Source organism: Littorina saxatilis, linkage group LG12 (genome assembly GCF_037325665.1).
Source record: "Littorina saxatilis isolate snail1 linkage group LG12, US_GU_Lsax_2.0, whole genome shotgun sequence".
NCBI lineage: Eukaryota > Metazoa > Mollusca > Gastropoda > Littorinimorpha > Littorinidae > Littorina > Littorina saxatilis.
The window spans coordinates 62897100-62921575 of record NC_090256.1 but is presented as its reverse complement, the minus strand read 5'-3'; the positions used below and the strand labels follow the sequence as shown (position 1 = coordinate 62921575).

At 40.3% G+C, this 24476-nt stretch overlaps 2 protein-coding genes across 2 annotated transcripts in view; both read left to right on the top strand.

Annotated features, from left to right (window-relative positions):
- LOC138982508 (general transcription and DNA repair factor IIH helicase/translocase subunit XPB-like) overlaps nucleotides 1-12180 on the top strand; it is a 32049-nt gene extending 19869 nt beyond the window's left edge. Inside the window, exons 15-20 of the mRNA XM_070355812.1 lie at nucleotides 697-833; nucleotides 1328-1424; nucleotides 2046-2163; nucleotides 5790-5938; nucleotides 9217-9330; nucleotides 11321-12180. Of these exons, the coding sequence (XP_070211913.1) occupies nucleotides 697-833; nucleotides 1328-1424; nucleotides 2046-2163; nucleotides 5790-5938; nucleotides 9217-9330; nucleotides 11321-11431 (726 nt within the window). The 3' untranslated portion in view covers nucleotides 11432-12180. The remainder of the gene's footprint in view (nucleotides 1-696; nucleotides 834-1327; nucleotides 1425-2045; nucleotides 2164-5789; nucleotides 5939-9216; nucleotides 9331-11320) is intronic.
- Nucleotides 12181-16864: 4684 nt separating this feature from the next.
- LOC138982506 (ABC-type oligopeptide transporter ABCB9-like) overlaps nucleotides 16865-24476 on the top strand; it is a 14983-nt gene continuing 7371 nt past the window's right edge. Inside the window, exons 1-7 of the mRNA XM_070355810.1 lie at nucleotides 16865-17037; nucleotides 20793-20898; nucleotides 21468-21582; nucleotides 21815-21945; nucleotides 22498-22593; nucleotides 23330-23439; nucleotides 24173-24370. Of these exons, the coding sequence (XP_070211911.1) occupies nucleotides 16942-17037; nucleotides 20793-20898; nucleotides 21468-21582; nucleotides 21815-21945; nucleotides 22498-22593; nucleotides 23330-23439; nucleotides 24173-24370 (852 nt within the window). The 5' untranslated portion in view covers nucleotides 16865-16941. The remainder of the gene's footprint in view (nucleotides 17038-20792; nucleotides 20899-21467; nucleotides 21583-21814; nucleotides 21946-22497; nucleotides 22594-23329; nucleotides 23440-24172; nucleotides 24371-24476) is intronic.

The window sequence follows — 24476 nt, the reverse complement described above, 5'->3', positions numbered from 1 at the left end:
GTGTGATGATATCTTCTGCTATGGTCTGTTGAGACAGTGATATCAAAATCGAGACCGGAGGTTGAGATTTTGATATCACTGTCGAAACAGACCAATAGCAGAAGATATCATCACACAGTCAGTCAATGTTAGATATATTGCTAATTCTCTGGACATTTTTTATTTACTGTAAAGAAATTACAAAAGTATTTGTCTCAGTTTTGGCTGTTCCATATCCCTCCCTCTGATTATTATTTCTTTTTGTTCACTCTTTTCTTGTACTTTTCAGTATTTCAAAATGTCTTTTCTTTCAAAAAGTCTTTAGTCACTTGCTCAACTAAATTCTGGGATAATTACATTTTCATATACATGTATATTTGTTTGTTTTTGAATTTAGGTGTTTTTGTTTTTGAAGTGGGGAAGCAATAAAGAGGTCGTCGATATCAAAACTGATATCGACGGAAATGTCGTCAATATCACTTTTGCACTGAGCTCAGTTTTGCCCAATTGACCAATGGAAATCCACGTAACATATGAAATAGCAATATTAAAAATAATATTTGTTCAATACACGTTGTATCAGAAGCTTCTTATTGTATGTAATCACAGTATTAAAGACTAACTTGTGGAGTGTCCTTGATATATGATTGAGTGATGGTTTAAACAAAAGTAAGGAAGTTGGGTTTGGTCATTTTATCTCCCTGTCACCTTTTGCAGCTTCTGTATGGCATGAACCCGAACAAGTTCCGTGCCTGTCAGTTTCTGATTCGCTACCATGAAAGACGGAACGATAAAGTCATCGTCTTCTCTGACAATGTGTTTGCCCTCAAACATTATGCCATCATGCTGAACAAGTAAGAGCAGTCAGTAACTCATCTGTTTTTTGTGTTTTTTTTTTTGTGTGGTTGTAAACGCATGATATAAACTTCCCTTTAATTTGCCACAGCAGAGCGGTTTGAAAAAACACGTAGCAGGTTTGTGTGTGTGTGTGTGTGTGTGTGTGTGTGTGTGTGTGTGTGTGTGTGTGTGTGTGTGTGTGTGTGTGGTGTGGTGTGTGTGTGTGTGGTGTGTGTGTGTGTGTGTGGTGTGTGTGTGTGTGTATGTGTGTGTGAGAGAGAGACAGAGAGAGAGAGAGAGAGAGAGAGAGAGAGAGAGAGAGAGAGAGAGAGAGAGAGAGAGAGAGAGAGAGAGAGAGAAAGAACAGTTAATAAGCAAGCCACAGCACTTGCACTGTCAGTTTTTGGGCATCAACACTTGCCTTCACAGGAATGCAGAATGAATTGTGAAAGGTTAATTTCTTATCTTGCGTGGAATGAAAGCTAAAACTCTGTACTTGTGCGTCTGTCAGGCCTTACTTATATGGGCCCACAAGCATGGGGGAGAGGCTCCAGATTCTGCAGAATTTCCAACACAATCCGAAAGTCAACACCATCTTTGTGTCCAAGGTGGGCCCATCTTATATCTGTGTCCTGTCTTTGTATATACAGTGGAACCCCCCCTTAAGACCCCCCAATTTAAGACTTCCTCCCTTATAAGACCTTTTTTTCTCAGACTTTCTGTTGAAAACCTTTCTATTGAAAACCTTTGTAAATTTACCTCTCCTAAGTTGCGAGGCCTTGAAAGGGTCCCCTCAGGTTCCACTGTAATTAGGGGTCACCTTCACATGATTTAGTGGCCAGTGGCAATTTTGAAAAGCGCTTGCAGCTGCAGTATTAATACATGGTGTATTTTTCTTGTTGGGATTAAGACTGTAGTTGTCCTTTTTTTCAGATCAGTTGTCTGGTAGGAAAAGAACAGATATACAGTGTGGTTGATTTTCTGTGAAAATTGTTTGTGAGTGTGTTGTGGTTTTCCATTTCAAGCTAAGCTGCAGATGCATGTGTGTAGGTGTATGTCTGTGTGTGTGTAGGTGTATGTCTGTGTGTGTGTAGGTGTATGTCTGTGTGTGTGTAGGTGTATGTCTGTGTCTTTATGTGTAAGCAACATCTAACACATAAAGGCATTTAAAGACATTTAAACTCTGCAGAAATGAAAAGCTGATACCGTTGCTGTACGTTTACAAACAGGTTGCAGACACATCGTTTGACCTTCCAGAGGCGAACGTACTGATTCAGATTTCTGCTCACGGAGGCTCCAGGCGACAAGAAGCACAGCGTCTGGGCAGAATCCTACGTGCAAAGAAAGGTGAGCATCCGGCTCGTGTGTGGTTTAGCGTTTTTTTGTTTTGTTGCTTGTTTCTTTTTTCCTCCCCTCCTGTGTGTGTGTGTGTGTGTTTGTGGGTGTGGGTGTGGGAGTGTGTGGGTGTGTGTGTGTGTGTGTGTGAGAGAGAGGGATAGAGAGAGATGTGTGTGGGTGTGTGTGTGTCAGTGTGTGTGTGTGTGTGAGAGGGATAGAGAGAGATGTGTGTGTGTGTGTGTGTGTGTGTGTGTGTGTGTGTGTGTGTGTGTGTGTGTGTGTGTGTGTGTGTGTGTGTGTGTGTGTGTGACAGAGAGATGGATAGAGAGAGAGAGATGTGTGTGTGTGTGTGTGTGTGTATTTACTCTCTCTCTCTCTCTTCATGTTTGGCCTTTTCTTCTCCTTTTCCATTTTACTTTTCAGTTTCAGAGTGACAGACATAGACACAGACGGACAGACACAGACATGATAGCAGACAGACAGACAAATACACACACACACACACTGACACGCACAAATGCACTTATTCAAATTAAGTAATTTGTTCATCAGGCATATTACTCCCAAAGGCAATTTATAGGCTTAAAAAAAAAGGTTTAAGTGAGAGAAAGATCTTTTACCCTCAGGCAGGTGTATGAAAAGTTAATTAGTACAGTGTCTGAATTAAACACATATCTTACAAAAAGATCAAGGCATTAGGCCAACAAAAAAAAAATTACGCCTGAGGGAACATGACCAAAGAGAAGTAAGGTATGTATGTAGATCTCTTTTTGTTTTGTTTTGTTTTTGTTTTAATAAATCTGATAAACAAAGGGAAGTATAATTACATTTTTAATTTTGTGTGTGTGATGAAAACAAATTGGCAAACAATGCAAATGATGTTGCAACTCTGCATTATTTATTCATAATGAATGCAATATGCTGGCCACCCAGATCTCATAGCTGTCATCAAGTGCTGCACATGATTATGCAAATAGAAAGCTTTCACTTAACAGCGAATATATATTGATGTCACAATAATAGCCTCCGGCTTACTAGCACAAGCTGATTGGTGTTGAGTCTGTAAAACACATACAGTGGAACCCCCCTTTTAAGACCTCCAAAAATCTGCGAAAATCGGGTCTTAAAACACTATTGTGACTAGCATTGCCACGGCGTTAACGTCCTTCCTGCCCAAGCTTGCCACCAAGAAACTTCCCAAAAAACAGTAACTGTAAAGAAATCTGTCTAGCAAGCTTGAATTAAGTCCAATCACCACCAAATTTTGTGTACTAATTAAAAAATGGATGCCCAGTTCAGTCGTGCTATTTATAAGTTTGTCACGCGATTTGTTTTAGCAAAGGGGGGGTGAAAGGGGGATAATTTGTGTTTTTTAACGTTTTTTTGTGTGTGTTTTCTTTTCCACTGCTTTTTTAAAAGTTATTTTTTAACAGAAAGTATTATAAATAATTTTATAACCAAACAAGGTGTAAAACCTATGAATTGCTGAAATATTGTTAAAATTCTACACAGAAATAAGGAGACAGTACAAAGAAAAAAACAAGCAAATCCCGCATTCACTCACAGCATCCTGACTCAAATGAAACAAAACTGTGACACTCACCAAATGATGTCTAGGTAATCCATATTGAATATAAGTCACATTTTCACAACAAAGTCCCAACTGTACACCTATGAACATTTCCAAAAGGATTAGGAGGCTCCAGCCATCCATTGTTATCAGTGCTGCCACGCCCCCCTTGCAACCACACAATTCGAAGATCCATGCAGTACCACCCTACCACGTGTAGTTTGCCGACTCATACTAGCAACAACAGGACTGTTTCTTCCTCAATATCACTGCTATTATCGCTTTCTTGAGGCGAAAACAACACGTCGGAATCATGATCTACAGGATCCTCAAGATCCAACATCCGGAGAATCTCCTCCCGTGACAAGGCTCGCCTTCGATTCATTTTTTTTGTTCGAAAAAACCACTCAAATCTTCTCTAATTTGCAGATGGCGGAGAGCAAGTCACGTGTATCAAGGGAAACAACTCAATTTATTGCAAGCTTCAAAAACCGGGAAGCAATCACGAGTCGTGTACCTTGTATGTCTGTTACTAAAATAGTCACTTCCCGTCCGTGGGCGTGTCAGCGCTGTTACTACTTTAGTCACCTCCCGTCGCGAAAGTGTTAAAAAGGACGGAGTCTTAAAATGGGGGTACATTTACAGAGGTTATGAACAGAAAGTCTGAGAAAACAGGGTCTTAAATTAGGGGGTTTCCACTGTCCTGTGACCCCCCCGCGGGTTAGGGGGAAGAATTTACCCGATGCTCCCCAGCATGTCGTAAGAGGCGACTAACGGATTCTGTTTCTCCTTTTACCCTTGTTAAGTGTTTCTTGCATAGAATATAGTCAATGTTTGTAAAGATTTTAGTCAAGCAGTATGTAAGAAATGTTAAGTCCTTTGTACTGGAAACTTGCATTCTCCCAGTAAGGTAATATATATTGTACTACGTTGCAAGCCCCTGGAGCAATTTTTTGATTAGTGCTTTTGTGAACAAGAAACAATTAACAAGTGGCTCTATCCCATCTCCCCCCCTTTCCCTGTCGCGATATAACCTTCGTGGTTGAAAACGACGTTAAACACCAAATAAAGAAAGAAAGAAACTGTCCTGTGTCTTTAGCTTTTTCATGGTCAAGGGGAGTTTTATTTTCCTCCTTTTGGTGTGTGTCACTGCTACAGTGGTAAAGAGAACAAAGGAATTTCGGTTTGGTGACAGCTAACACCAGCTGTCTCATTTATGCAGAAACACATCAGACACTCGGCAGCTACTTAAAACACCATAAAGTTTAATTGCTTCATGGGCGGCCCGGTAGCTCAGTTGGTAGAGCACTGGACTTGTGATCGGAAGGTCGCAGGTTCGAATTCGGGCCGGGACAGACACGGGTCAACTTTATGTGAAGACCCAGAGACGGAAGCCATATCCCACCCCTGTGTCACCATAATGGCATGTAAAAGACCTCGGTCATTCTGCCATAAGTGCAGATGGCTGATACCACCTAAACACGCATACACTTGTGTATCTCATCAAAAGCCGTGAGGGTGTAAAAACTCGAATTATCATATAACCCATATGTTCTCAAGAGGCGCAATATTTAGCCTGTAGGATAGTAAGAATTCTCTCTTTCCAATTGCTTTATGAATTGTTCTCGTCTCAACGGCTTTACCAGCTATAAAGTTGAACCGACCCTTATGTTTGACTGGCCATCTTGACATTTTTTTCTTCTGTTTGTGTCAGTCACTTCCCTAATTCTAGCCCACTTAGCAGCTTTTTAAACTTGATTTCAAGCAAATTTCCATGATAAATGATGTCTAATGATATCCAAGCATGTATTTTACAATGACATAGTCATATTTTACACTGATACAAATGCAAAACACAACAGAAGTCAAGTTCATCAGAATGGCCAATTCTACAAATTTCAATTTTCTCGACCAACAGAATTTCTGCTCGTTGAAATTGGAAGTCACATGTTCTGAAAAAAGGGACGTTTTACAACTGAACATGGGAACGAAACAAAGATTGTTGAACTTATAAGTCGCCCTAGTGTTGAACACATAACTGATTACCAAACTCTTTGTCTCACAGGGGCGGCGGCAGAAGAGTACAATGCCTACTTCTACTCTCTGGTTTCCCAAGACACAATAGAAATGGCATACTCGCTGAAGCGACAACGTTTCTTGATCAACCAAGGTTACAGCTACAAGGTCATCACAAAACTGGATGGCCTTGCTGAGGTGGGTTTTCTTTTCTTGTCTTTTCTTAATTGTGTCACATGTGTGTGTGTGTGTGTGTGTGTGTGTGTGTGTGTGTGTGTCTCTGTCTGTCTTGTCTTAATAATAACAATAATAAATCACTTTTCTATAGCGCAAGTCCTGATTCACAGCTCCAAGCGCTTTACTATTGCAATAAACACACGACACACACACACACACACACACACAACACACACACACACACATAAACACACACACACAAATCATGACATTAGGCCAAAAATAAAACAGTCTGTTTACGGTAACATAGGGTCGGTAGGTCGGGATTTTTATTTTTTTTATTTAATTTTTTTTCCTCCAAAAAAACATATTTCTAAGTTATTTTGCCCAAAAACAAAGACTTTTTTTTTCTCCCCCAAATGCCATAAAAAAGTCTAGGGTCGCGCGAAACAATATGGTCAGTCTGGATACCGTAAACACATTTTTTAAATTTTTTTCCTTAGAAAATACAAGCAAACTAACCCATCATAGCAATACGAACAAGCACACAGTCAATAACAACAACGACAACATTCAGCAAGCAAGCGTACTAACTAACTACTTGTCTGGCTTTTCTTGGCCATTTGTTTGTCAGATTCTTATAGTGTGTTTATACTGGTTTATACTGAGTTCACAGGTGTCTTGTGTGTATGTGATTGTTGCCACGTCTTTGTGTGTATAGGCCTATGTATCATGTGGCTCCAATAAGAAAATTAATCATAATCTTTACCATATCAAGCCTAATGTGAATAAATCTCATGGTAATTAACACACTTTTTATGAGGTGGTCGTTTGGCCTTTAAGCTGGGTGGGTTGTTGGTTGTTTGGTTGTTTACCCCGGTCTCCAATAGTAAAATCAGCTGAAGAGACGATACAAAAGAATGTGTTACACGACACTTGAGATTGACGAAGTTCTCAAATGTCGTATAGTGGTGTTCTTTTATTCTACGTGGCCCGTCTTCATTCACAGCAGCAGACAAAAAATCGTCAAATTGAGTTCGAGGATTTATTTAGCATTCCATACATACAACTGCACATCGTAGCAGAACTCAAAGTAGAAGCCTTTTTAACGTACAAATCGCGCGCTGGCCTGTATAGTAAATACTCAATCTCGAGAATATTCCAGACCGAACATGATACAACTAAAATTATATGAACCGTCCATGGACTAGAATAGTGACATTCTCTGTGATGTACATCAAAAGCGCCGACGCACTTAATCCGAGCGAACGCCACGAACCCACGACTTTTTTTTTTTTTTTCGTTTTTTTTTTCTTTTTGACCTCAGTTGCATGCAGGATGCTTCAACCCATATATTTTTTTTGCCCGATTTTTGTAATTTTTTTTTTTTTTTTTTTTTTTTTTTTTTTTTTTTTTTTTTTTCTTTAAGGCGGGGAGCATCCTTCTTCCTTGGTCTCTTTCTGTATAACATAATCAACTTTATATTATACAAAACATAAATTTCTGTCTAATGTTTAACTCTAATTCCAATAAAATACGTAAGTCTAACTTCTTCCCATACTTAAATTTTCCTATGGTCATTTTTGTTATCAAAATACAATAATTTATAAAGTAAATTTGATCGTTTTTTAAATTTTCATTCCAAAAACCAAATAATATATCTGTTTCATTCAAAGTTATATTATAATAAATTTGCTTAAAAATAAAGTCTTTACATAGTTTCCAAACGTTCCTCACCTCTTGACAATGAAAAAAAAAGTGCTCAAGTGTATCCAGTTCATTACAAACTTCACAATTATTAGTTTGACATAAACCCATCTTGTTTAGTAAAATATTCGTTGGGTAAATTCTGTGTAAAATTTTCCAATGAAGCAGACGCAGTCGTTCTTCTTTTGTACAATTAACAGCTAACAGCCAGTGTCTTGATTCCAGAACAATATTATGCTTTCTTTGCCAAAAAGAACAGGCGCTCGGAGTTTGTACCTCGAAATTAACCAAAACAGTTCTTATTTCCCTTGGTGTAATATTACCAATACGAGTCAAACCCTGCAACAGAACATATCGGTATGGCAATGCGTTAATCAGTTTTGTTTTAAGTGCTGTATATAACGCATTATACTCAAATTGTCTGGCTGGTTTATAAGCAACCTTTTGACATAATTCTTCAAATGAAATCATGTCACCGATTTCATTCATGACATCCTTTACATAATAAATATGACATTTAATAAAATCTTTGAAAAAGAGGCATTTATGTTTATATTGTATATTCATGTTGTTCCATATACATTGATTCATCAATGGAACAGGTGTGGCATCATACTTTTCATACAAAATGTGTTTGTTGTCTAGCCAGGTTAACAATACTTGTCTCCAAAAGACCGATCTGCAGTTAACAACGCCAACCAGCTTCTTGGAGGATGCATTAGAGTCAAAACAGGACAAACCATTACCCAAACTTGAAAAAACATATCTAGGAGTGACAGACCAGTAATTGTCTGTAGAGTTCTGCAGACCAATAGCCCACGACATCATAAATGAGTTGTGCATATCCACAACATTTATCATATTTAATCCACCATCATCTTTTAATTTACACATAATTGTTCGTTTTACTTTTTCAAACGCCCGTGTATTTGAATATTTTTTCTTCCAAATAAACCTGAACAAAATGGAATTAATTTGATGTAAAACATGATAAGGCACTGCTAGAGACTGGAAGATATAAACGAACTGAGATATAAGAAAGGTTTTAACAATGCAAATTTTACCTTGTATACTTAAGTTTCTTTTGGACCAATTAAAAATTATTTGTTGCATACGTTGAATTTTTTTAGACCAGTTGTCTTCAATTGATGACGCAGGTATATTGTTTGAAAAAACAATTCCAACGATTTTTACTTTCCACGACTTAAAACAACGTGGTAAACAACTTGTTTTGACAGGACTAGAAAGTTCACCTGCATTCTCGTCCAAACATAAATATTGTGTTTACAAAATATAATATCGGTACTTTCCCACAAAGTACCAATAAGTCAACTACATGCAACACACAAAACTGAACCAAAGGCAGCGTTTCCTAACAGAATGACCAACCATTTGTTGCTTACCCAACCCCCCTTTTAAGACCTCCAAAAATCTGAGAAAATCAGGTCTTAAAAAGGAGGGAGTCTTCAAATGGGGGTACATTTACAAAGGCTATGAATGGAAAGTCTGCGAAAAGAGGGTCTTAAAAGGGAGGTTCCACTGTAATACATGTATCCAGTTCAGCAACACAACCAATATTGTGCTTGCTGCAGGAGGATCTGCATTACAGCACTAAGGAGGAACAAATGCAGCTGCTGCAGAAGGTGCTGGCGGCCACTGACAAGGACGCAGAGGAGGAGGGGGCCATAGCTGACGGCAGAGGCGGAGTGAGTATCTCGCGTTCATGTAGCAATTAATAATAATGATAATAATAGTTACAGCTTATATAATATAGTGTGAACCACAGTAGTTATGCTCTCTGCGCTTTACATATTAACTATGCATAAGAACATACTATTTAACATGACATCAAATACATTCCAGCAAAATAAAGTACATGTAACAATAAACTTACCACACATTTAGACATTAGCCACTTATGGACAATACCAATTGATGAATTCCGGAAATAACTCTGTGGGCTTTGTATGGGTTGTGACAGAGTGAATACCCTTGCTTTTAGTGAGACAAACAATCCACACGTGCTCCTGTCCACGTGTTTCAGACACACACACACACACACACACACACACACACACACACACACACACACACACACACACACACACACACACACACACACACACACACACACATACATACACACACACACACACACACACATACACACACACACACACATACACACACACACACACACACATACACACACACACACACACACACACATACACACACACACACACACACACATACACACACACACACACACACACACACACACACACACACACACACACAACCCCCCCCCCCCCTCGCTAGTGAGAGTAAGAGAGAACCTGCCCGTCCCCCTTCCATTTTTTTAATTTTTTTTTATAGCTCATGAATTTTATCATCATAGCTCAACTGCTCTAAGCCAGCAGCAGGGCAACGCAATAAACATGTCAGGTTATTTATTTCACATGAAGTATGCTTGATGAGTTTGTTGTATAAGTTTGTAAGGTTTTTGCATTGTGTTTATTTCTGGTTTGCATGAACTATCATGAGAGTGGCTTGTTCATTTCAATGCTTGTTATTCTATTAGGTGACAGGAGATTATCCACATAGCTCTCACCAGAGACATAGATAGAAGAGATGCGAAGCGCTGTCTTCCCGCTCGCGTTATCTTCGCCTACGGCAGGGGCAAGGAATCCTCCCACTGGCGCCAAGCTGGCAATTGTTGTGTTTTTAAAGAATTATAACTGTTTCATAGAAAATCATAGATAATAAAACATGCAAACTGTTAATTATTTGCACTCAAGAGAAACAGAAAATCACAAGAAGAAGATTATTGCATCATTTGGTGATTAGAAGATGAATCCTAAAGTAAACAATTTCGCTCATTTCTCCTTAAAAACTTTTTATCCGCACGCCAGTGTAAGTGCGAGAACCACTTGAGTGAGACTTAAAAGCATCAAATTTAATTACAGCGCGTCAAAATTTATACAAACAGATTAATGTATACACCAGTAATGCATTTGCCAGTTAAGGGAAAGTAACGTTGCGCACAAAAGAAAATATTAGCTCCCAAACATTGCCTCCACAGGCATGGACTTAAAACAATGGCCGCAAGAACCGAGGGAACCGTGTTTTTGACTCACTTCGGGAACCCAATCCTCTCAAATGCGTTCGTGTGCACACTATTGAAGCTACAGAATATGAATCAAGTTTACTTACCACTGATATCTCTCGTCTGAAGCTAGATATATCCAAAGAAATATGACAAAAAAGCACTTCAAATCGGTGTCAGAGAGCAAGCGAACAACAACGTAGTACGGGATGATGGCTGACAATCGCGCGAGGTCACGCTGACCGAGCGCGGTACCCCAAGAGTTCACGCGAGCGGCCTCGCTTCGCATCTCTTCAATGTATGTCTCTGCTCTCACTATTGTTTCACAGTCATGTCTATATTTAGAGCGCTTATCCCCCTTTGTTTCATAGATATTGTCAAGATGTAAGTGAACAAAACTGATCTAACTTTGTCAGCACAATTTTGGTTTGAACTCTGCCAACACTTTTTGTTGATCCAACTTAGGTACCATTTTACCTACAAACGTAACCTCTGTAAAGAATAAACCTTTTATGTGTGCAGGCATGTGTGTTTTGGTATTTTGATCTACCTGTATGTAAAAAACCAAAACTTCTTTCTTCTTTCAGATTCTTCGCAAGGGGGGAACCATGAGCTCCATGTCAGGTGCAGATGACAATATCTACATGGAGTTCCGGAGAAAAGCCACACATCCACTCTTCAAGAAATTCAAGAAATGATACTGATATGATGTGCTGATGTTGTAAAGAACTGTGTATTACATACATCCAGTAGTGTAACTATGGGAACAGAACTGCATGGCATTGCTGTGAGGACATATAACTTCATTCCATGTTCTAATGAATTGGACTGCTGTTCTGATGAACTGCGTGTTACATGCCTCTGATAGCGTATCTGTGAGCAGGTTTGACTTTGCTGGCTAGACAAAGTAACTGGTCTGCAGCTCTGCGTGTCTGTGTGTGTGTGTTGTTTTTGTGAGTGTGCATGTAAAAAAGAGAGAGAGATTGATTGAAGAACTAGGGGAGTGACTGTGTGACAGAAGTTCATATTGTATGTGGTGCGGAACACACCGTTTGAAGCGGGTTTTGGGTGAGAATGTTTATCGCATGTGAACATGAAAGGAAGAGGAGAAATTGATGCAGATTCATTCAGGACTAGTCCACCAGAAGACTGTTATTGCTTGATGGAAGTGAGGATCAAAATTGCACGAGCCTTGAAAACGTTTGTGCTGCATGAATCAAGTTTATTTTGGTCTCAGTTTGCTTTGTCAAATCTTTTAGTTTATAGAACCTTCCTGAAATGTCACAGAAGACTAATTTTACCGTTCACATTTTGCTGACCTCTTCCTGCACGAAAGAAACATTTTGATTGGTGTTTTTTATTTTATTGTAATTTGAACACTTCTGTAAATACGAAATTTGTGCACCTGTTTAATGCTGAAGTAAAAACGAAATCTTGAACACACCTACACACCTTGTTGATTTGAATTACAAAGCGAGATAGACACAGGCAGAGAGAGACACAGAGAGACCTTGTTGTTGTTACATTTAGTCAAGTTTTGACTAAATGTGTTAACAGACTGGAAATCGAGACGAGGGTGGTGGTGGTGGTGGTGGTGTGTGTGTGTGTGTGTGGGTGGGTGGGTGGTGTGTGTGTGTGTGTGTGGGTGTGTGTGTGGGTGAGTGTGAGTGTGTGTGTGAGTGTGTGTGTGTGGGTGAGTGTGTGTGTGTGTGTGTCTGTGTGTATGTGTGTGTGAGTGTGAGTGTGTGTGTGTGTGTGAGTGTGTGTGTGTACAGCGATTCCAAGACTACTCGGCCGATCTTCATGAAACTTCACATAAAAATTCTGCAAGATGATATCCCCAGACTAGTTTTTCCTTTTCTTGATGAATGTCTTATGACGTCATATCCGGCTTTTAGTGAAAGTTGGGGCGGCACTGTCACGCCCTCATTATTCAATCACATTCATTACAATTTTGGCCAAGCAATCTTGAATGATGGGATTGCATTTCAGGTTGGAAGCTTAAACATTAATTGATGAGTTTGATCATTAAAAATCTCAACATTCTAATTACAAATCAAATTGTATCATATTCTTTGTCATTTGTCTGAATCCAAAAACATATATTATGTTTGGGTTAAACACAAGCTCGGGACGTCGACCGCCAAAGTCTCTGCTATCGAAAACGTCCTGTGCACTCCACCTGTATGGTTGCATGATTAATATCATTTTGGATTTCTGACTCGCAGTGCATTGGCAGGTGTCATCCTAATTGACATTCTTGTTCTAGGAACGCTGAAGAAGAAGAAGAAGAAGAAGACATTCTTGTAAATGCCTGAGTTCCTTTTGCACCTTAAAGCTCAAATGAAACGTAAATCCGATTTAGAAAAATGCAAGCATAATAGTATGACGCGCCGTTTGATGCTTTCGTTACTAAAGTAGAGTTTTTGGGTAGAAACTCTACTTCGGTCGAGTTAGCATCAAACGGCGCGGGGAAACTCTACTGAAATACAGTATAGAAACTCTACTTAAGTCGAGTTTCTGAATAAACTCGCCTGAAGTCCAGTTCAGGAGAGTATCTCCAACAGGTTATGTGTCAGGCTTTCTTATTGGCTTAAAGTAGCATGTTTCATTGCACATGTCTGTGAAGTGATATTTGAGAGATCACCGGTGCACACGAAAGAAAAAGAGAAAGTGAGAGCTGCAAAATGAACAGGATCGAAAGGGTGAATTTACACGGGCCACAGTTAGTAGTTGATGCAACCAAAAGAATATTGCGTTCCGTGGAACGCTTTGGCAACGTCGCCCCAGTGCAATAAAATCATGAGTAGTTCGCAAGCCAACTTCCATTTAAGCATGCGCGATCTCGAAGTCTGAGGACAAAACATAGTGCATGAAATCAGCAAATCAGTGTGTTTGACACAAAACCCTTGATTATATGCACTTCAGGCAGGTTTCCAGAAACAAGTAGTCGAGTTTCTAAACTGTACTTCAGTAGAGTTTCCCGTTTGATGCTAACTCTACTGAAGTAGAGTTTTTCCCCCCAAACTCTACTTAAGTAAAGAAAGCATCAAACGGCGCGTCATAGATAATAGAAATAAGTACATGATTTTTTCAAACCCATATTTCATGAAATAATTTCAACTCAACACAGTAGAGTTTTGGTACACGTACAAGTGGGTTAATACTTTTTCCAACGTGAAAGCCTGGAGAGATCTGTAGCGGGTTTGCATGATCTTTTACACGGGGAGGAGGTATCTTCAAGATCAAAGCTTTCCAGCCTCGGAAAAAAATATTGACAAATAATATTAGATTCAACCGATCGGATGAATACAAAGTTATTAAAAGTAGGTCATGCAACCAGACTAGATGGTATTTCTTTGTAGCAATTTGATAAGACAATCACTTATTTACTTAATTTTAACGTTTTCCTGCTTTGAAACATTTTAGTTGAAAAAACCCCACCCGTAGAATATCGCACAAATCAGAAGAAAACAAATGTATGTATTCAAAGTAGGTCATACGACCTTTAGGCTATACGAGTATGATGTGTTCCATTAAAGGTTAATCCTTTCCGTGTACATAAGATTCGACTCACCATTTGGGGCGGGGATGTAGATCAGTCGGTAGCGCGCTGGATTTGTATCCAGTTGGCCGCTGTCAGCGTGAGTTCGTCCCCACGTTCGGCGAGAGATTTATTTCTCAGAGTCAACTTTGTGTGCAGAGCCAGACTCTCCTCGGTGTCCGAACACCCCCCGTGTGTACACGCAAGCACAAGACCAAGTGCGCACGAAAAAGATCCTGTAATCCATGTCAGAGTTCGGTGGATTATAGAAACACGAAAATACCCAGCATGCTTCCTCCGAAAACGGCGTATGGCTGCCTAAATGGCGGGGTAAAAACGGTCATACACGTAAAATTCCACTCGTGCAAAAAACACGAGTGTACATGGGAGTTTCAGCCCACGAACGCAGAAGAAGAAGAAGACTCATCATTTCATCTCTGCCCAGACAGTTACATGGGGTCAGACCATCCCTCCACTTTGACACATACTACAAATCAACTGTCTAGCTATCTGCTTCCAATAGAGACTAGATTATTTTGGTATAAACTTATTTCGCTTATTGGCATTAGCGTCAGTTACAAAATTAATTCATACATACAACATTTCCAAGCCTGCATAGAAAGCAGCTAGGCAGCTGATTTTTGGTAGGTATCCAAGTGTAGGGATGGCGGTAACTCATGTAACAGCCTGGAGACAACTGATATTTAAGGCCGAACTGTTTTCAACGTGAGGACTGTACCTTTAAAACGTTTTGCACAACTTGTTGATCATCCGTGTCACTACCTTTTATTTGTGATTAAATCTTCGAGCCAGGTTATTAATATGGATGCTTCATAAGTTACAACTTAACGATTTTCAGCCCCTCAGATTCTTTTCCCTAGTTTAGTATACTTCGCAGAAGCCATCACGAGCTGATACACGTAAAGACGGCAGTGAGTCCAGTTTTGATTTTGATTGGTCGTTAACTTCATTTCAGTTTAGTATTGTATTATCGTACTTTTTTATTTGAAAAAAAGAATTTTTAAGACTACATGTTAAAATGTTCGAACTGTTACTTACGAAAGGTTTTAATTCTTCTTTTTTTTCTTCTTCTTCTTCTTCTTCTGCGTTCCCGCAATTTTTTTCTTCTAAAAAACAAAACAAAAACAGCACGCCCAAAACACTTTTTACACTTTTTTTTCAATGAATGTCTCATCTATCATTTTTTGTGTACTGACTGATCCATGGATCGATTAATTGATCGATTTCTTGATTGATTGGTTGATTGACTCACTGAATCATTAACGGACTAACGGTTTTTGTTTTTGTGTGTGTATGGGTTTAACAAAACAACAACAGATTTTTGTTGTCTCAAAAGACTTTGATGCAACACCTGAATATTTATGTGACGATCCGAGCTTGCAGTCTTCCAGCAAAACACATGAATATTTTACTTCATGCCTCCGCCCTGTCAGTCCTATCTTCTATCGCATGCTTGCTATCTGGGATTTTATTTTTAGCCTCAAAGTGTGTACACGTTTCAGCAAATCGTCGGCGTTTCTTTGATAATTAGGTAAAAATTGATGTTCAAGTAGTCTCGCGAGGTTATTGTTTGGCATTTATTCCTTAATCATTCTCAAATGCTTTCAAAAACATTACCATTTTGCAAATCAGACGGTGGTTGTTCCTGGTCAGTTCCTTAAACTGTTGCTTGAGCCGAAAACAGGTTCGTAGACTCACACTTGTCACACTTCAACTTACTGTAGTGTGTGTGTGTGTGTTTGTGTGTGTGTGTGTGTGTGTGTGTGTGTGTGTGTGTGTGTGTGTTTGAAGTGATGGCAACAATGGTCATAGTCATCTGGACTGTGGTGGATTTGACCTTCAACACGGTGGCGTCATTCCGCTACCAAACTGCGTTCAACGTTAACGTGACGTCACCAGCTCTCGACACTGACGTCACAAGTACCACCCTTGACCTCTGGGTTATGAGTTTGGTCCGTGCTTGTGTCATGATGGCCTGGATTGGGTCATTATCACGCTTCCGACAACTAACAGAAATGAAGCAGCAAATAGTGACATTTCCAATTCTGATTATTTATTTGCTGATGTGGATGTACAACTGTGTCAAACTGCTTCTGTTTGCTGAACACGAAGAACTGCTGTCTGAACGGTAAGTTACCTACACACAAAAAAAGCATAATTCGCCTTTTTATGAGTTGTTTACAATATGAAGACTGTTGGAAAATGACTATATAATGGATAAAAGAGGCTGTATTACGAATAGTATGTCAGCATGTCCGTCCGTCCGTCCGTCCGTGGTCACTGTCTCTCTCTCTCTGTCTGTCTGTCAGCCAGTCTGTCTGCCTGCATGTCTGCCTGTCTGTTTGTATGTCTGTCTGTCTGTCTCTCGCTTTCTCGCTCTCTCTGTCTCTCGCTCACTCTCTCTCTCTCCTTATGTCTCTCTCTCTCTCTCTCTCTCTCTCTCTCTCTCTCTCTCTCTCTCTCTCTCTCTCTCTCTCTCTCTCTCTCTCATCTTCAATCTTCGTCGCTTTCTCCTTCCCGGTTTCTCCGCCTTCTACTTCTTGTTTCATTTTATTCTGTAGATGTCGCCAAGCACAGCTTGGATGGACATGTTGTGCTTGCATCGTCACTTCCGTCCTCTTGATCAAATCACGTGACCATAACATGACTTCCGGTTGGATAAAGAGGTACCCAGGGTCAACGCAGGAGGAGATGCCTCTGCTTAGAGGAGAGAAAATTAAGGAGGAAAAGTCAGAGGCGGTATGATATAGACTAGTGATGAGTTGTCCCCCCACCCCCACCCCGCAAATTCCATACTTAGGATAATTTCGACGAATTTTGAACTAAAGGTTGCCAGTTTAAAACGAGTACTTCGTTTATAATTTTTATACTCAGATTCAAATTGGTGCACCGCAATTGTATCACACAAAAGTTTTGTTTATTACAGTCAGTAAAGTTATGCCAGTTGAGATTTTCTCCGTTCTGGAAACTCAGTTTTGTGATTTGTTGAGGAATTCACGTATACGAGGTAAATACCGAAAAATAAAACAGCAGAAACCACCTACACGTTTTGGAGGAAGGTTAACAAAACTTGACTAAATGTAAAAACGAGTTCACGAGTAGAAGGAAGAAACCGGCACGGTTGGCCTAGTGGTAAGGCGTCCGCCCCGTGATCGGGAGGTCGTGGGTTCGAACCCCGGCCGGGTCATACCTAAGACTTAAAAATTGGCAATCTAGTGGCTGCTCCGCCTGGCGTCTGGCATTATGGGGTTAGTGCTAGGACTGGTTGGTCCGGTGTCAGAATAATGTGACTGGGTGAGACATGAAGCCTGTGCTGCGACTTCTGTCTTGTGTGTGGCGCACGTTACATGTCAAAGCAGCACTGATATGGCCCTTCGTGGTCGGCTGGGCGTTAAGCAAACAAACAAACAAACGAGTAGAAGGAAGGAGAGGGGAGGAGACGGGGGTAAGGTGAATGTAAGAAAACCAATTGTTCACACGATTCGAAGTTGAACAAGTCGCGTAAGGCGAAATTACTACATTTAGTCAAGCTGTGGAACTCACAGAATGAAACTGAACGTAGTCCGCCGCTAGTGCAAAAGGCAGTGAAAGTGACGAGCCTGTTTGGTGCGGTAGCGGTTGCGCTGTGCTTCATAGCACGCTTTACTGTACCTCTCTTCGTTCTAACTTTCTGAGCGTGTTTTTAATCCAAACATATCATATCTATATGTTTTTGGAATCAGGAACCGACAAGGAATAAGATGAAATAGTTTTTAAAACGATTTCGGAAATTTAATTTTGATCATAATTTTTATATTTTTAATTTTCAGAGCTTGTTTTGTTAATCCAAATATAACATATTTATATGTTTTTGGAATCAGAAAATGACGAAGAATAAGATGAAATTGTTTTTGGATCGTTTAATAAAAAAATAATTTTAATTACAAGTTTCCGATTTTTAATGACCAAACTCACTCATTAGTTTTTAAGCCACCAAGCTGAAATGCAATACCAAACCCCGGCCTTCGTCGAAGATTGCTTTGCCAAAATTTCAATCAATTGAAAAATGAGGGTGTGACAGTGCCGCCTCAACTTTTACAAAAAGCGGGATATGACGTCATCAAAGGTATTTATCGAAGAAATGAAAAAAACGTCCGGGGATATCATACCCAGGAACTCTCATGTCAAATTTCATAAAGATCGGCCCAGTAGTTTAGTCTGAATCGCTCTACACACACACACAGACACACACACACACACACACACACACACACACACACACACACACACACACACACACACACACACACACATACACCACGACCCTCGTCTCGATTCCCCCCTCTATGTTAAAACATTTAGTCAAAAGGAGCTGTTCACCTGGCAATAAAACTGCCACTGTACGGAGAAGGCTATTAGGTAACCCACATGATCAGTGAATGAATAAGTATAGCAGAACCGGAATTACGCGTGACCCAAGCCTATGCCTGAGCCTATTTCCGACAGAAGTTTATTCAAGTTAACGACAGATCTTTCAGTTTCTTTGTAAATGATCACTGGCGCCTCAAGCATTCGTAAAGTCGATAAGACATCTCGTGTCGTTATAACCTTGAATGGTTGAAAACGACGTTAAACACCAAATAAAGAAAGAAAGAATCTCGTGTCGTCGAGCTTGATTTTGTTTTATTATCAAGGGATGGATTAAGGGAGGGATGAACGGTATTTTTTTTTACAATCACCTGATATGAAGAACCTTACTTAAAAAGCACATTCACAAACTGCGCCTGCGGACCTATATGGTTTTGGTTTATTAAGCAATAAAACCCGTCAACCGTAATCCCTCTTGTCTGAATTCTAACGCAATTTGATGATTCAAATTTTAGTCACCTCCGGATCTCTGGTCTGTCCTAAGCCAGGTACGAAAAAAAAATTCAAGGCTCTTTAATTTTTCTGTAAAGTTTCGTTAATTTGTTTGGCACAGGTGCGTGCTAAGACATCCCCGCCCCCCCCCCTTCATGTAAAGTGCACCGAAAATGGTGATAATGACGACTACGACGACAACGATGACGACGACGACGGCGACGACGACAATGGAGACGATATACACATATCCATGTAACGTTGATTGCTCCTCTTATAACCGACTTACATTTGTCCTTCTATTCAGTTCTTTTATACGTATTGACTTTGCATGGCGCGAGCGAACGCTGAGCACAAACTCTAAACTAAAACAGACAGCATGGACCTCTTATCATACTTTCTTCCGCAATGATTCTTCACCCAGAATTCCCCACATTAAAATGACACCAAGCAATTAAATGACCACCACGACATCTCACTGAAATCTTTTTTTTAACATTTTATATTTTTACTGAAAAAGTTAACAGACAGGTGTTAATGCGTACAAGACAATGTTCAATTTTATTTTACTCACTTAATGAGCAAACTTGTTTTGTTCATTTTGTTCATTATTTTCATTGTACATGATTTATTGTGATTGTGAGTTGTGCATCTATTATAAGATGTTTGGTGGCTTGTTGACAGACCAGCTTTTTTGTTGGTCCAAGGGGACCATATCGTCTTTTGTTTCATCTTTATCGACCAAGGCCGAAGGCCGCGGTTGATAAATATGAGACAAAAGGCGATATGCTCCCCGAGGACCAACAACAAAATGCTGGTCTGTCAACAAGCCACCAAACATCGTTTTTGTCATCATTTTGGTTGTGCAACAAAATGCACAATAACCCACAGCCACAGGGAGACGAATTTTTAGAATCCAACTCCAGGCCACAAAGCATCGTCACAGTAGCTCAAGATAACACGTCAACCTTGTATGTGACGTCAAACGTAGCTTGTTGACGCTTTTCTTCCAGTCTGAAAATGTACAGAGCTGCGATCATACGTGTGAGTTCAGTAAGTGTTGAGCATATTTCTTTTCTTTTTAAGTGTTTATGACTTTTCGTTGTGGATTTTGTGATTACAGAGATAAGTTGCAAATTGACCATGAGTCGCCGCGGTAATTGTCAACATTGATTGGGTCTTTGAGAGTGAATGCTTACAATCGTTGTCCTCGGAAACACAAATCCAAAGCTGCGATGGTTCCACACATCAAACAATCAGCCTGATTGGCTTTTACTTTGACAATCCACGTTTCACCTGAAAGCTCAAACCCATTCACCACCTCGATTTATTGCATGGGAAACATGAGATTTATTTCCCAGGTGTTTGTGAATGAAAACTCGTGAAAATGATGACAATGCATGGTATTGTCCATAAGGGGAGAATGTGTTGCTGTAAGTTTATTGTTACGTTATTTTTGTTAGAAGGTATATGTATTTGATGTTTAAATAGTATGGGTTTTATTCATAGTTAATATGTAAAGCGCGGAGAGCACAGTTCACTGTGGTTCGCGCTATATAAGCTCTCATTATTATTATTATAATTATTATTATTATTATTATTATATTATTGTTATGACATAACATTGATTATTTACAACACACAATTGTGTCCAGAAAGGCGAGCCACCACGCTCAGCAGTGTGTCAGCTTGTGAAGATATCTCTCCCGGATATGCCCTTCATCCTGTGCGGTCTTCTCTTTCTCCTTGGGTCTGTTGCATGTAAGTTAGTCAGTTCTGATGTAAAAATGTCAAATATCTCTCAGTTTAGGTGACCGGTTTGACGTCGCAGATGAATCATATACCGTCAAAGAACGCCACTGTTGATTTACAAATGTAGTCTAGAGACCAACTTTTGAGTGTAGGTGTGATGACCTGGGACCACTTTTGAGGGTAGGCGTTATTTGGACCCATTTTTGAGGGTCGGTGTGGTTTAGGACCAATGACGTAATGTCCAAAAACTGTTCAAAACAAACGAACACTCTTTTGAGCAGAACATAAGGCAGATCTTCAAATTCATGTACGTTTCTGAGCGAAACGCTGCGTTTTACCATATGGGCCATACCCCTGAAAAAGTATCCTTAACTTTTTGTGCCAACGAAAAATGTCATTTGACCGCTCAATCGTAAAATTCATTTTCGAAACCAATCGGTTCGACTACAGGACAGAAACTCTACGGGTCGTTTGGCCAACTTCCATCGAGGCAGGGTGATCATTTGTGTGAGATGCCAACGGTAACGACGAGTTTCTCTCACACATTAATGATAAAGACTAACCTATGCTGTTTCCAGGTGAGATTCTGATTCCCTGTTACATCGGAAAAGTCATAGACGGTTTGGTGCTGGATCCTTCCCAGCAGGCTTTTCGCGCCGCCATTACCCGTCTGGCCGTCGTTGCTGCTTGTCTGTAAGTTTAAAACTAAGGGAGGTGATCTTGTATTAGACCCCAATTGTCAGTGTTTCCATGCTTGGTGAAATATTAGGTTGTGTTTTCATTTTTGTTGTTGTTGACAAATGTAATAAAAAGTTATAGGGTCGGCCCCTAAAAATAGGGTAGGTCGGGTTACCGTAACCATACATATTTTTTTTTTAGGCCTTATGATCTGAATGTGTGCACTTGAATGGTGTTTCTGTTGCAGATCGTTTTGTACGTGGGCACGTACTTGGATGTTCAGCATGTACGTGGCCCGCGTGACTGCTCGCATACGGGTGGGATTGTTTAGCTCCGTCATGACTCAAGATCTGGATTTCTTCGATCACCATGAAACAGGTATCAGGGGTCGGCACAAAATATGTTCCTGTCGCAGACCGCAGATAGCATGTCGCATGCTCAGTTACTTGCCGCGAGCGGGATAAAGGCGGAAAGGAGTTGTTTTTTGGGGCGTAATCCAGTGTTGCAGTTTGTCGTAAGATAAGTCTGCCCTATCGAGAGAAAAAAGAAGAATTGATACTAAAGGGTTTAAAACTAAGGGAAAATGCCCATCCCTGAGGTAATCGACATTGAAGCCTCTCGGGTAGGAGCCCCTTTACCTCGGACACACTTTTCACAACATCCGGAGCATGTTCCACGCTTCCTGTCGGCTTTAACCTGCGATCGGGACGAACAAATAACTTTGATGTGTGTGCTATGCTATGTTGTGAAAACCTTGTCCGATGTAAAGGCCGCGGCGCCTGGGCTTTTACTCTTCCAAACCGCTGAAAGTCCCGACAGAGTTATTTTCGAAAATCGTCTATTCGCCTGAAAACTTTCCCCAAATGTAGATAGTACGCCTTAATAATGCAGTCTCTCAAACAACACGTGTATGTTGAACTGTATCCACAGGGGAGCTGGTGGCCCGTGTGCTGTCTGACGTGGCTGTTATGGGCGACAGCCTCTCCCCCAACCTTGACCTCTGCCTTAAGGGACTCTTCTGTGGAGGTCAGTTTTATTTGGTTCTTGGTCAGATATACACGTTAATGCAACTGTGCATCCAAGCCAATCAACCGAAGGATCAGCAAACAAGCGAACAGAGGGAGAGGAACGGACAGACATGCAGGCAGGAAGGCACGCACATGCAGACACAGACAGACAGACAGACAAAGAAAGAAAGCAACAAACAAACAAACAAGCACACACACATTGGCAAAAAAACACCTTTCAAAATCTAAAGATAGACAGAAACAACAAAATCTGGCGCTCCAAGTCTTCTTCATCATGTTTTCTCCTTTTCCCCTTATTCCTATTTCTATCCTCTCGTGCCCTTTACCCACCTTCTGTATTACCAAGCCCTCCCCGTTTCTGTTTGTTTGTGTACCAGGTTTTTCTGTTTTTATCGTTTCATGAAAGGAGTTAATGTATTTAGCCCGCCATCATGTTAACATTTGTTTTGTACTTTCTATGATTGCTCAAAATAGGCATTATATGCTTGAGTTAGTAGTCGTAAAATCCATGCACTGTTTTTTGTCATGATAGAAATTGAATAAAGTTTTGTTTAAACCAAACAACAAAATCCAGATAAGCAAAGTTTGGTTAAAGGCCTACTGTTCAAGTGGAAGACTACACGTAGCATAATCATATAAACCCCTGGATATATCATGATGGCTTTCAGCGCGTGATAGTTCATAATGGCACTGACGTTATCTCAGTTTCAGATATTCTTTGACAACTGTTTCAGTCGGTGTGATGATGTTAATGGTACAAACGTCGTGGCAGCTGTCGGTGCTCTCAGTCATCTGTCTACCCGCCTTCGCTGTTTCATCCCACATCTACGGTGTCGTTATGAAGGTACAGTTGAAACTTCCATGGCAATTACTTCTCCATAACGACCACCTCTCGATAGCGACCACATCTCCATCACGACTACCTCTCGATAACGACCACTGGTCGATAAAGACCATCCCAAAGGATCCCAGATATATGTTTTCTATATAATTCACCTTTCCAAGGGGACGAGTTGTCTAGATATAGCAATAAAAATAGTATTTTTGATCGCTTCCTTGTGTGGTCATAGATAGGTTCGACTGTATCAGTGATTTGAGCTGATTTTGGACTACTTAAACTCGTCATTGGAGGCCCAACATAGGGCAATTTTGTCAGTTAAGGGGGAAGGAGGTTCATATGACATACATCCTTGCAAAAGGAAACCTGTTGCTTTGATGAACTCAAATCTTTTCTTTCTTTATTTGGTGTGTAACGTCGTTTTCAACCGTTCAAGGTTATATCGCGACGGAACTCAAATCAACATGTCATGACCATACCAAGCATCGCACATTATGTATGGGTGTTGTGTAGCGTCGTCTTTCATGCGAGGAAATGACGAAGAAGGATTATAACAAAAACAATTTTTTTTAAAACATACCACAAAAAAACCAAAAAAACCAACAACAACAACAAACAAACGAAGCCGGACAAAGCAAACAAAAGAAAACAAAACCAGACCAAACCAAACTAAAAATAACTAAATATTTCCCAAAAGCAAAACAAAACAATACAAAACAAAACAACTCTTCAACGTCAGGCAACCAGCAAATCGTCTCAAGAGATCATGGCGAGGATGGGCGAGCAGGCTGAAGAGAACTTTGCCAACATTCGCACCGTGCGCAGTTTTGCCATGGAAGCCAGGGAAACGCAGCTCTTCCACCGTGCCGTCACGCGGCTCTATGGCAACGGAAAGATAGAGGCATGGACCCACAGCACTTTCCAGCCTCTCACCTTGGTATGTCATGTGTTAGGAGTGCATGAGTGTGTGTTTGTGGCGGGAGGACGGGATGGAGAGATAGTTGTGTGTGTGTGTGTGTTGGAAGAGAGAGAGAGAGAGACTG